A 13,188-nucleotide genomic window follows, 5' to 3' on the forward strand; every position below is an offset into this window, starting at 1 on the left:
GGCGGCGGCGGCGGCGGCGGCGTGCAACGCACCTCGCGCTGACTAACGCCACACGCGGCGCAACGACCCCGACGATGCGCCGGCGGCGACGGCGGCCGCGCCCGGCGGGCTGCCGACCCGGCACGGCAACAGGCGCGGCGCGGCGCGGCGCCGACGACCGATGCGGCAGGCGAGCGTGTGTTGCTTCAGCGGCGACGCACCGGCCGGGCCTGCTGCTGCTGTGGCAGGCCGCGTCTCGCTGTGTGACTAACCTCGGCGCCAGGCGCAGCGACCTCAGTCCGCCGCGGACGGCGGCCGCAGACACTTGTGCGACTCGGTCACCCCGCGCGGCCGCTTGGTGACGGTGACGAAGGCGGTGCTGATACGCAACGGCCGTCCCGGCCCTCCGGCTTCCAGCGGCTTTACATACAACTTGCCTCGAGTCTGGACAAGGCTTTTGACACCCCTCTCCCCCCCCCCTTTCAATAAACGGCTGTTGCGAGGTCGTCTGAGGTGGTAGAGTACCCCAGACTGAGGTGGTAGAATCCTCCAGACTGAAGAGGTGGAGTCCCCAGACTGAGGTGGTAGAGTCCCACCCGACTGGTGGTAGAATCCCCTCCCCCCATGCCATGACCCGGTCACCGGGACGGGACAGCGTTATTTGTTGTGACCCCTGGCACGCCTAAAACTAACAACACATCTGCACTGATTCTTAAATGTCACAATAATGTGTATGCTATTCTGGTAAGATGCTCTGACGCTCTTACGTCAAAGGAAGTAAGACGGAAGCATCAGGTAACGATACTTACTATCGAAGAATACTAAGTACCATTCCGGAAGTATCGAATTAACGGAAGTATCGTGCTTCAAGACGGCATGCAAGACCAGTGACATCAAGCGCGTGATACACTGTATCTATGGGTTTAAATGGTTCTGTGGATGAAAATGCCCGGCATGACACGACGACCAACGAAGCGCCTCTTCAGCGACCACAATCTTATCACATGATCCATGTCAAACACACTTGATGGGAGAAATAAGGTGTGTCCCTGACAGACCCACATAAAAAAGGGAACACGTATGGCATCAATATATCACGTGTCAGAAGCGGAGCCCTTCGACCAAAGCGAGGGACTCGCGTGTCTGCAGAGTTCGCATCGAGTAGACGCTTGTGCGCAGCAATGTCTCGTCAGCGCTACCATCGAACTGGGTCAAGCGGGAAGCGTCACAGACAGCTGCGTGTTCCAACTACCACCGGATGAGCTAACGGATCCGGTCACCGCCATCAGCCTCGGAAAACCGCGCGCTGCCCACTGTCGGTGACGGGGACGGTCTGTGGGGCCGCCAGGTGCGGCCAGCTGCCTCAGAGACCTGGCCGCCCTCGGCGGCGAACTGACGACCACCCGGCATGTTCGTATATGTAAAATGCTCGCATACCTGCTCCGGTTTCAGTAAAATATGAGCCCTCGATACTCCCAAAGTGCAGGAAAAATTGCGTCGGATTAAGTACCTTGTAGGCACACACGCAGACTGTACGACATACAAACGATTGCTCTGCTTGCTGCTGGAAAGCGCGCGAAGCTACGACACGAGGCTGCAAACACATGACCTTCAACAAAAAAATGAATATTACCTCGGGTCGGATCGTACCATTCAACTGAACAACAATATGGCCACCGAGACAGTGCTCGCTGAGGCTGTGCCCTCCCCGCAAGACTGCAATCATTTGGGAATCAAGGTGTTGTGGATCCTTTCTCACAGACGTGCATGGCATCATCTCACAAAGAGGCAAGAATAAGGGTTAGCCCGAATTGGCAGTGTACGCTGCAGTAGCTTGAAAAGCAGCCCGTTTAATGAGTAGCTAGCGTGTATGGCAGTGCATGCATTTACGATGCTACGTTGCACATAAATCGACAAAAAATTGCATTATGGGACGTCCATCCTCTAGAATGCTTGAGAGAAATGTGGATCAACCTAAAGAGCTAGGTGCCCTGCAACCCGAACTGGAAACAGGAGACCACCACGTGGCAACCAGCCAAAGGTCCGCCACAGCGGAAACGGTGTGATACTTAAATATTTGGATTGAACGGATGTCTGGGAGCAGCGTCCACGCCAAGTAGTGCTTGTTGCGCGACCCTCGGTTCCACCATCCAATCGTGAACTTCCGGGTCAACGGCATAATTTCACGGAAAAGCTTAACGTACCGCAATATTCGACACGGTCCGTCCAGCTCTCTGACATCATGTAACTTTAAGTGCGACCCCTACCATCACCCACGGGACATCCCAGTCAGGGGCGAGCAGCGGGCCCCTGAAGCGACACGAACCCATCCCTCCACGGGTGGGTGATTCGTAATGCGGACGCTCAAACCAACTGAGTCACCAGGACGAACGCAAAAACGAAACAAGAACAACAGGAACGGTGCGTACGACCCCAAAGCACATGCCCACCAGGTGTGGGACTAACACCGCACGCGCGTGGCACGAGACGCGTGACGTGAATTAAGGCGGGACGTCGCATTCGAGGTGGCAGTCACAAAAGGGACCGACACGCACTCCAACTCGGGGCAGAGGCAGTAGAACAATCACAGGATCCACAGCCGGGGTCAACACGCACTCACACTTCAGGTAGAGGCAGTAGGGCGGTCGGAGGCAGGTGATCACCACGTCTCGGAGGCGTGTCAACTCGGGGCTGCCCGGGCCGGAGCGCGCACCGGGCTCTGGATCTGGATCTGGATCTGGATCTGGACCTGGACCTGGATCTGGAGCTGGAGCTGGAGCTGGATCGAGGACAGGAGCGGCGTCTGGCGCCACGGTGGGCGACTTGCTGTCGAAAGCGGAGTGCACCGATACCGACTCAGACCTGTGACCTGGTTAGACGGAGGGAGCGCCGAGCAGAGTAGTGCTCCGCTGACGCCTATCTCAGCCCCCGCCCCTACCCCTCGCTGCTGACAATGACGGCTCGTGTTGCAAGGCTGGCATGGGTTTGTTGTCATGTGATGACATACTAAGAAACACCGGACCAAATGCAACGATTGGCACGCCACACGGCGAGCTTCAAAGCTTTCGGACGGTGGCGGGAATGGCGGGTGAGCAGCATCCGGCACCAGATGTCCGCCTTCTGCTTCATCTTTTCTTAGCGACCTCAACAGTGGACGTGCCTTGCGTGTGCACAGTTCGCACTACCTTCGTTTGAGATTTCCCGGGACGCAAGTCGTGCGTATGTCTGCGGGCCCAAGGGAAGTCCCCGCCTGCGTCTATCAACGGCTTTCAGACAAACCAAAACCACAACACGCAACATACGAGGGCAGCTCCTCCCCCTCCCCCTCCCCGCCCACAGCGTTCGACCCTAGCCAGTCCGCTGCCCACAGGGGTCGAAGGCCGGCGACACCGTGCCGCAGGACGGAGCAGCGCATCGGGGCGGGGCAGCCGGGCGGTCGGGGTCGTGTCTCTGGGGAGGCGTATTGTCGGCCGTCACCGGCGGCATCGGAGCCCGGGCGGCCGGGCGGGCGGGGTCGTATCTCGGGGGAGGCGTACTGTCGGCGTCACCCGGCAGCATCAGGGCCGGGACGGCCGGACGGTCGGGGTCGTATCTCGGGGGAGGCGTATTGTCGGCGTCACCGACGGCATCGGGGCCGGGGCGGTCGGACGGTCGGGGTCGTATCTCGGGGAGGCGTATCGTCGGCGTCACCGGCGGCCCTGAGCGGAACCGAGTTTATGGTGCACCGGCAGATTATCGGGACCCGTAATGGAGCGGGCAGCAATCGCAGACATACGAACAGTATCAGCACGCACACCGATAGCGAGCTCCCATGGCTGCCGGCCGCACCGCGACGGCGGGCGCGACTGACGGCTCCCGCCAGCGCCGGCGTCTCCGCCCGTCGGAGCCTGCCTCCCACTCCCAGTTTCACGAGCAATGATCGCACAGTCACCCTCTACAGCGCGTTGGACGGGCCCTACACTCCGTGTGTCTGCGCCTCTCGTCTGTTGCCCGCCTCGTCGCCGGCCACGGCCACAGACCGGCGGTCGGTTGTGTCGACGCGGAGCAATGTGACCGGCGGGCACACCTGCGCCCGGTCACTGCTGCTGCTGGCGGCCACCCCGCGGCCACGCCCGGCTGACGCACGGCCCAGCTGAGCCAGTGACTCGGCCACGGCACGGCTGGCATACCTGGGCGGCGGACGGGCGTCGACCGCCCCGCAGACGGCAGACGGGAGAGGATCGGGAGAGGACGCCAGCGCACTGGCGGGCGTCACATGCGCAGGACTGGCTGCCGCCTCGCAGGCGTGGGAATTGGGCGTTTCTCTCCCTGCGGACGGAGTCCAGAGCCCACCCAGCCATGTTGCGATTACCATTTTGCAATGGCTGACCTTACCAACCTGATCATGGGCCATCCCTCGCAAAATACGTTATAGTACCCATACCAAGCTTTTGAACACTAAATAACGACCACTTGCAAGCCAAAAGGGACGAAGATGGCAGGTGGAGCATACGTCATGCGCATACAGGCACGCGACAGACAGATACATGATCGCACATTCACACTGAAGTGGAGCAAAGCCATGAGGAGCGCTGAACACACGCGGATTATCACACTTCAGCAGATTCGCCGCCTTTGCCAGCACAAGAGCACATTAAAAACCCTGCAGGTTCATGCCTGGCGTTTTCAAGGAAACCGTCGCAGCGAAACAGTACGCTATATTTAATATCTAAGAGTTGCCACCAGTACTGACAACTACTCCTGTATGCAATACATTATGGTTATATTCCCAAATTCTGAGGGTTTCCCTGCCCTCAGAGTTAGCATTCAATTTAAAGCATGCAAGTAACTTCACATGCAGGTTTGTGGTCATCGTGCATTATGGGATGGCTTATCATGACCCAGAGGTTAGATAGTCGTGAACGAAATGATAATGATATGATGAAAATGGGTCCTTCATTAGGCTATATTCAAGTATCCACTACACGTTATCTGGACCCCGGTTGACCTATGTGATTGGTGACCCAAAGTGATAGTGATAAACATGTGATTGGTGACGTAATCATCTTGGTCCCATGTGTCTGGTTTCCCAACGATGGTTCCTGTCAACATGAACACGCGCTCGGGGAATCAAATTGACCTTTCCCGAAGGTTTTTCAGACTGATTTCCGAGCAACGCGGCGTAGCCGCACCAAACTTAGCGTAGCTGTAGGGAATCGAATAGCGGATCGTTTGACGTAAACAATCGATCTAATTCGTGAGGTTGCTGACCGATGGCGCACCAAAGTCAGGCCATAGCTGTCAGCGAAGGGCATTTCAAGGGACCCAGTTGATGTGACGCAACAAGGGACTGCTACACGAAGCAATATATATGTGAGATGGTTTGTATGCGGTAAACCCATTGAATTTAAACATACAACCAATTTCATTGACTCATGTTAAGGCATAAACCACAGACCGAGACCAAACCTAACAGTTGTTTTTTTTTTTTGCTCGAGAGCTTGATTTAGGAGGTAGTTTCTGATGCTTATTTCGAATTGATTTATGGCAGGAACCGCAGACATGGTCCACGGATTTCTTTAAAGGTCAGAATAGGCCACTGACCTAGATTCAACACAAGATTGAATACAAATGTGTATCTATAGCAGCTTGACACCCCAAAAACACAGTAACCAAAAAAGTTGCGAGGAATGCACAAACCCGCGAAACCCATTGTACGGTAGCGGACGGTCAAGTCTCCTTTACATTTGTTTTGCGTAAAGCTTAGACATTTAAGTCATTTGTCAGTTCTCTCTCTCTCTCTCTCTCTCTCTCTCTCTCTCTCTCTCTCTCTCTCTCTCTCTCTCTCTCTCTCTCTCTCTCTCCTCTCTCTCTCTCTCTCTCTCTCTCTCTCTCTCTCTCTCTCTCTCTCTCTTCTCTCTCTCTCCTCTCTCTCTCTCTCTCTCTCTCTCTCTCTCTCTCCTCTCTCTCTCTCTCCTCTCTCTCTCTCTCTCTCTCTCTCTCTCTCTCTCTCTCTCTCTCTCTCTCTCTCTCTCCTCTCTCTCTCTCTCTCTCTCTCTCTCTCTCTCTCCTCTCTCTCTCTCTCTCTCTCTCTCTCTCTCTCTCTCTCTCTCTCTCTCTCTCTCTCTCTCTCCTCTCTCTCTCTCTCTCTCTCCTCTCTCTCTCTCCTCTCTCTCTCTCTCTCTCTCCCTCTTCTCCTCTCTCTCTCTCTTCTCTCCTCTCTCTCTTCTCTCCTCTCTCTCTCTCTCTCTCTCTCTTCTCCTCTCTCTCTCTCTCTCTCTCTCTCTCTCTCTCTCTCTCTCTCTCTCCTCTCTCTCTCTCCTCTCCTCTCTCCTCTCTCTCTCTCTCTCTCTATCCTCTCTCTCTCTCTCTCTCCTCTCTCCCTCTCTCTCTCTCCCCTCTCTCTCCCTCTCTCTCTCTCTCTCTCTCTCTCTCTCCCTTCTCTCTCTCTCCCTCTCTCTCTCTCTTCCTCTCCCTCTCTCTCCTCTTCTCTCTCTCTCTCCCTCTCTCTCTCTCTCCCTCTCTCTCTCCTCCCTCTCCTCTCTCCCCCTCCCTCTCCTCTCCCCATTTCTCCCTTCTCTCTCCCTCTCATTCTCCCTCCCTCTCTCCCTCTCTCTCTCCCTCTCCATCTCCCTCTCCATTCTCCTCTCTCTCCCTCTCCATCTCCCTCTCTCTCCCTCTCTCTCCTTCCCTCTCCCTCTCCTCCTCCCCCTCTCTCTCTCTCCTCCCTGTACCTCCTCCCTCTCCCTGTCCCTCTCCCTATCCCTCTCCCTCTCCCTCTCTCGCTCCCTCTCCTTCTCTTTATGAAGAAAACAGCTTTCAGACAGGGTGCAAAGAGGCTTTGTTTTTCACTTAGGTAACCCTCAATAAACCACAACTTGGTCACGTGGTACAGGAGATGTTTCCAAAAACTAAGGGGGATGCCTGCTTACTGCCTGAGCGCGGGTACGTAAACGGCGCGCGCGCATGCACCTGCACGCGCGCACGTACGTAAACGTGCACACACACATGCACGCACTCACGCACGCACGCACGCACGCACGCACGCACGCACGCACGCACGTACGCACGCACGCACGCACGCACAGGCACATACATTAGCAATTTAAGAAAATACGTTATCCCTTCTTACTTAAAGCATCAACTTCTAGAATCATCATATTATATTGCCACAGTGATACATACCGGGACTAGTCTTGAGTTTTGCTGACCTCTTGAAGAAACCAATCTTGAGCGACTTCTTTTTCTTTTCTTCAAAGCCCCCGAATCCTGTACCGACGGACATATTGGAAGCCGCTTCCTGTGTCGGGGTGAACGCTGATTTTTGTTTGGCTGCATCGTTACCGGACCTGAAATGCAGCCATTCTGTCCTGAAACTCTATAACCACAATGGCAGGTCATTCATCAATTGCATACTCATTTTTATCACGCAAAATCTGCATACAATGGTGGCGATTAGGGGCAAGCATGTTTGCTACCCATGTGTGGTCTCGCACTATTACATTTGGCTTTAACTACGACGGCTTCGAAGTTAAGGTATAAGGACTAAGTTATGATTATGTGATGATGATGATGATGATGATTACATTCAGCGTGCGCTGGCAACCAAGGTCATTTTGCGCTCATAGCAGCTATTAGCAGTTGCGCTCATAGCAGACTAGAGCAGTATGTAAATGGCAAAAAATCCACCTTTGTCAAAATGAAAACAGCTGAGTCGTGACAAGCACACGAGAATCGTCCCCAATAACGCCCGCGTAGGTAAGACTTGGAGCATCACGTCCGAAATAAAATACCCGTTCTTCGCTGCAATGCGGACAAAGGTAAACAACGTGGCGAACCGCAAGTGACGCATCAGAGCGGGAGCAGTGAGGTCGCTACCCACCGTATAGCAGATAGTCGAATATCGCGTGTGTGTAGCCAATTCGTGTCTTGCGCAAGACTAATCCCCCACGTCTGGCATCACGTAAGCACGACGGTCATACGCATAACTGGGACTTGATGGCTCCCACGTCCCACGGAAGCATACAATGTGCAAACCGAACAGGAACTCAACAACACACTTTCATTTTGAATGACCTGAACTGACCCCAATGGTTCATGAACAAGCATCGACACGCAACACTGCTGAGCACGGCACCCGAGGCTGGCTGAGACATACGCTTTCCGGTTGCCGCTGGTCGCCACCGCCGCACTCGCATCCCCCTGCGTCAGCTCGCGGTAGCACTTGGAGCAGAAGCCGCCCCACTGCGGGTTACCGAAAAATCCCGCAGAGGTTCTTGCAGAAGAGTTCATTCCGCTGGATGTGCAGTTTGGGCCGCGACATGGTGGACAGTGCCTGCGAAACGCGACGACGTACGATCGGCGCAAGTCACAAACTGGTTGCACGTCTCATGTGCCAGGCATGCACCTGCGCCCTCGCAGTCAACATACGAACTATGCGAACGCACCTCATGGCTTGTGCCTCATGAGCAGCATGTGTGAAAAGGGGTAAACCCAGACTCTGATTTTCTGATTAATTGTAATCGATCTGATTTACGGACAGACATTCGCGGATTTAACCTGCTTACTGTGACAATAGTTAACTTTATTTGACTTAATTTAAAGAAAGTTGAGTGAGCTTACAGGGGTCAGAATGTAGTGGCGGCTTTAACCAAATAAATAGGATTGCACACACAAGTGGTACATTTCGCCATAACATGCCATACAAGCCATTTTGCTGACTGCTCCAGCAACATGTTGTTTGTAAAGTATGTGCATATAGCATAACTAATATAATACACACAATAGGCCTGTGAGGATGGCCTGCACCAGACAAGCATTATTTTGCCTATCAGCAACTAGCACTGTGATGCTGGCTCATCACTGACTACAGGCGCGACGGGCGTTCCTGTGCCAGTAATCGCAGCTCTAAGAATCCATCTCTCAACTCAATCACTCAAATCAACCAGAAAAATGTTTGGTGCAAAGCTGTTGGCCATGAGGGCAGCTTATGCATGTGCTGTCTTTGTCCTGATAGCACCACATGGCCAGTCCATGGCTGGGGAGCTCAATGGTGAACATACACTGCCCTTGTCAGGATGACATCACATGGCCAGTCCATAGCTGGGGAGCTCAATGGTGAGCATACATTGTCCTTGTCAGGATGACATCACATGGCCAGTCCATAGCTGGGGAGCTGAACAGTGAGCATATGCTGTTCTTGTCAGTGTAACATCACATAGCCAGTCCATAGCTGGGGAGCTCAACAGTGAGCATATGCTGTTCTTGTCAGCGTAACATCACATAGCCAACCCATGGCTGGGGAGCTCAACAGTGAGCATATGCTGTCCTTGTCAGGATGACATCACATGGCCAGTCCATAGCTGGGGAGCTCAACAGTGAGCATATGCTGTTCTTGTCAGCGTAACATCATACAGCCAATCCATACCAAGGGAGCTGAACACTCAACACCAAATTGGTGAACTCTGGGGTGTCCACCAGATGAAGTGCATAATGTGTATCACTGATGGCAATAGGAGGCCAAGTGGCAGTGTGGGTTACAGCAGGACCACCTGTGGACATCTGTTGTTTTGGGTAGTGATGATACCAAACACACTGAATCTCAGACTGGTCTGTTACAGTGTCAGAAGCAATCAGAGGAGGAAATGCTGCATCTTGGCAGGGCATCAAATCTCCTTATTTCAACTGTTTTATAGATGTCTAGATGGTGGTGATCACCAAGACTGATTGGGTGCCTCTTGGATGCAGGGTGGCATCATTCATCAAATCTTATCATGATTAGAGGCTGTGATTTAGAGTCTTGTAGTATTTTTGGCCTGAGATCTTTTGGCAGCCATAAATTTCCCATGGAAAATATGTGTACTACAAGCAAACCGCATTACAGCATGCTTAAATAACATCAGCAGCAGAATGGCACTACTCTGGAAGCATTATAGCAAGCATACTCTAGGAGCCTTAGGTGCATGACAAATTCCTTGTTCAAGAATTGTCTGGCAATGCAAGTATTTGGCAACTAACCCAACTGAATGGGATCATTTTGCTCCCATAATTAGCTTTAAATAAGCAGCTTTTGTTCCCTCTCCCCCACAGGTAAAACCAAATTCTAGACACTAGAATCAGTGATGCACAACCATCTTGGTGTTATCAAATTCCTATTGCATATGCCAAATTATGAATCAGATTAATCCTTAGGCAAGAGCATAGAGATGACACTCATCAGCCTCATTATGTAGTGGCCAGCTCTAAGTTAGTCCTTCCCACCTGATATCTGATAGTGAGGGTGTGTGCAAACATAGTGGAGGAGGTGTGTGGTTGAGATGTGCTTTGTGTTAACAAGCAGAGTAACAAGTCTTCCCAAACATTTGTGCCTGCCCACAGGATTAATACTTATGAACAATTAGGTGTGGACAAAATTATGACAACACTGACTAACTAAAACACGACTTCTATTCCTGGTAGCTTAGATGCAGATGCAGAAACTGTGACACATTGTGTCATTACAGGCATGAAGTATATCCCGCATTAAAGCTTTTCCCTAGGAGCCTTCATCTCACTCTGTCTCCCATTAGCATGTGTGTACATTCAGTGCATGTGGCTCCCTATGCCAGGAGCCAGCATCCATGCAAGCAGTATCTTGCATCAAGCATTATCATCATGCTGAAAACTCTACACTCTACTACATGGATGAATGCTAGATCTTGAATCTAATACAAAGATTTCATGAGAGGATCTAAGGCACAAATCTAGGGCCATATCTTCTTAGATCCAGCTACATGCCTTATACTTGTCTCTGCTGAAGCAATGGAGATGCAAGTCTTCCAAGCTATCAAATGTCAAGATACAAATTCCTTTGCCACTTAAGCATGAAATGTTATATTCAAATAAGGTGCAGCCAATGAGTACCCAATATTCAGCATGGCATGTCAATAGCTGAATGTCATGGTAGGCCACACCCACCACTAGCCCAGACTGCAAATAATGACATGCCTCCCTGAACATACCCAGAATAGCAGTAAGTGTGTCCTGGGTAGGCATTTCAGGGCATGCACCCTGTAAGTCCTGAGCATTTCAAGTTTTAATTCAGTGCAAGGTTGTCACCAATTTCCATCGTGAGTGGTGCATAGAGAACTGATGATTCAGGGAATTATGAAATTGTGAAGGTAATTGCAGACAAAAATAGCCTGAAACCATTTTTGAGCAAAAATCTTTTGAAAAATGAGCATAGATTGGTCTCACCTCAGGTTATTGCATGTGAGCACAAGGTACATCATACTGATGTTACATGGATGTTGAGTGCCACCCAAAGGGAATGTCCAGTGCCATTCCCTGTGAATACATTTTTTACCCTGTTTATTGGTTGTGTGGTAACTGGAGATCAGCAATCCTTTGCTAGAACTTTTTAAACATGAATATTTGACATTTACCTTCTTAAAAATGCTTCAATAATGATTTCATCTAAACATGCCATTTGTTCTCTAAACAAGTCGCATGATATGAATGAAATGTTGTCACTGTTATTACTCAACCTTTTTAATGTGTTGGGATATTGTGTGCGATGCTGGTGTATATTTGTAACCTTTTTCAACCCAGGATTGAAAACCAAGGAAGCTAAAGATAAAGCTACATGTTGCTTACCCTAAGTCTGGAAAATAACTGATAACTAAGCTTTGGAAGCCACTTTCATTGCTGGCTTCCAGCATAGTTGAATTCACATGAAAGCTCACACAAAATCATGAAAGTGCATATTCCTTGGTGTTTATTGCAGACTGGCACAGCTATACATTTATGCATGCTGAACAAAATGGTCCAGTCCACAAACTGTGGCAAGACCCCCATGGACAATGGTGCTACCCCAAGCATGTTATAGATATCTCTGCAAGGGTTGGCACACCAGAGAACAGGTAAATTCACTCATGCTTCTCATGCCATCAAGACAGTTACCCAGGCTTGTCTGCAAAAAGATCATCAACAGCTCTGGGTGCCTGCATACATAGGACTGGCACACTGAATCTCTTGCTGATGAAACTCAAGCTGAATTGCACCAATTCTGAAGCTTTTAAAAGGAAAAAGGACCTTTCATTATTGCCTGTGATCACCTTTGTGACTTCAAAATCCCTGAAACATTGGCACCCTTGTTGAGCTTTGTGGCGACCATGCGCCAAACTGAGTGCTCAGATTTACAGTTCACATGCACTGTAATGTTTGCTGCACTGACACGCCGGTTACTTTCGGTGCCACGAGTACTTCTGGCAGCTTGATACCTACGTAGGTACTCGCGTTCGTAAAACTGCTGTCAATAGTGGAAGAACTATTGCATCTAAACATCATCTTATTCCCATATCACACGAGCCGTGGCACCCTACCTAGACCAAGATAGTGTTAAAGAGCTACCATGCAGCCGCACCTGACAAAATCATTCACCACATGTCACTGCAAACTATTCACTACCCACTTACCCAATCCACGACGCAACAACAAGCCGACCCCTCCCCCGCTGGAGAATCGGTGTACTAGCCAGTATAGGCAAGAAGGTCGACGTTTATCAAACATTCTGTTCCATATGATACTAATTAAATTTTACTGGCACTTCTAGCCAATCAAAGGTTGACAATACCACTTGTATTGCTCATTCTCTGCTATGATTGGTGGTGGAAGGTTTGGACCAACATTATTGCTTAAAGTTGGGCAGAAGGCTTTGATAAGACGATGATACTAAAGTACTGCATAGTATCTTATTTCGAAACTGATTTAGCTCTGATCGGGTTACGTTGGGAGTGTTCAGTCACGTCATGGCCAGCCAAGTCATCGTACAAAACTTCCCTTTTTGCGATAAATTATTTTTGATTCTTATGATGCATGGTGCAAAACATGAAGGAATGACAGGGTCGCAAGTTTTTATGCGGCACCGGTCAGGTCGAGTCAAACATTGCACTGCACGCTCGTGAATGGCATGTGGTTTACATGGGAGGTTATTCTCACTATATTATTGAGCACACGGGCCATTTTAAGGGTTTTAACAGGAATTCGGAGTCTATCCTCACATTGGCGCTACACAGCGGCAATGTGGATTGAGAAGTTGAGGATGGGGGATCCCTGAGGCCGCACATATACAACTTAGTGCGTTTAAGTTCTGCCTAAATATTAATCCGAAATAATTTGCTGCACATGCTTGTGATTCATATCATAAACAAGGTGGTCGTGCATCTCCTCATCGCCGCCCCAAAACACTTC

General features: G+C 50.8%; 1 protein-coding gene across 1 annotated transcript in view; it reads right to left on the minus strand.

The window, feature by feature from the left end:
- Positions 1-12,526, minus strand: part of Rabex-5 (Rabaptin-5-associated exchange factor for Rab5) — a 23,246-nt gene extending 10,720 nt beyond the window's left edge. The window contains exons 1-3 of the mRNA XM_037236032.1: positions 12,414-12,526; positions 8,117-8,293; positions 7,144-7,307 (exon numbers count right to left, since the gene is read on the minus strand). Coding sequence (XP_037091927.1) covers positions 7,144-7,307; positions 8,117-8,250 — 298 coding nt within the window. The 5' untranslated portion in view covers positions 8,251-8,293; positions 12,414-12,526. The remainder of the gene's footprint in view (positions 1-7,143; positions 7,308-8,116; positions 8,294-12,413) is intronic.
- Between the last annotated feature and the right edge of the window lie 662 nt (positions 12,527-13,188).

This window comes from Pollicipes pollicipes, unplaced genomic scaffold (genome assembly GCF_011947565.3).
Source record: "Pollicipes pollicipes isolate AB1234 unplaced genomic scaffold, Ppol_2.1 Scaffold_7261;HRSCAF=8764_pilon_pilon_pilon, whole genome shotgun sequence".
Classification (NCBI taxonomy): Eukaryota; Metazoa; Arthropoda; class Thecostraca; order Pollicipedomorpha; family Pollicipedidae; genus Pollicipes; species Pollicipes pollicipes.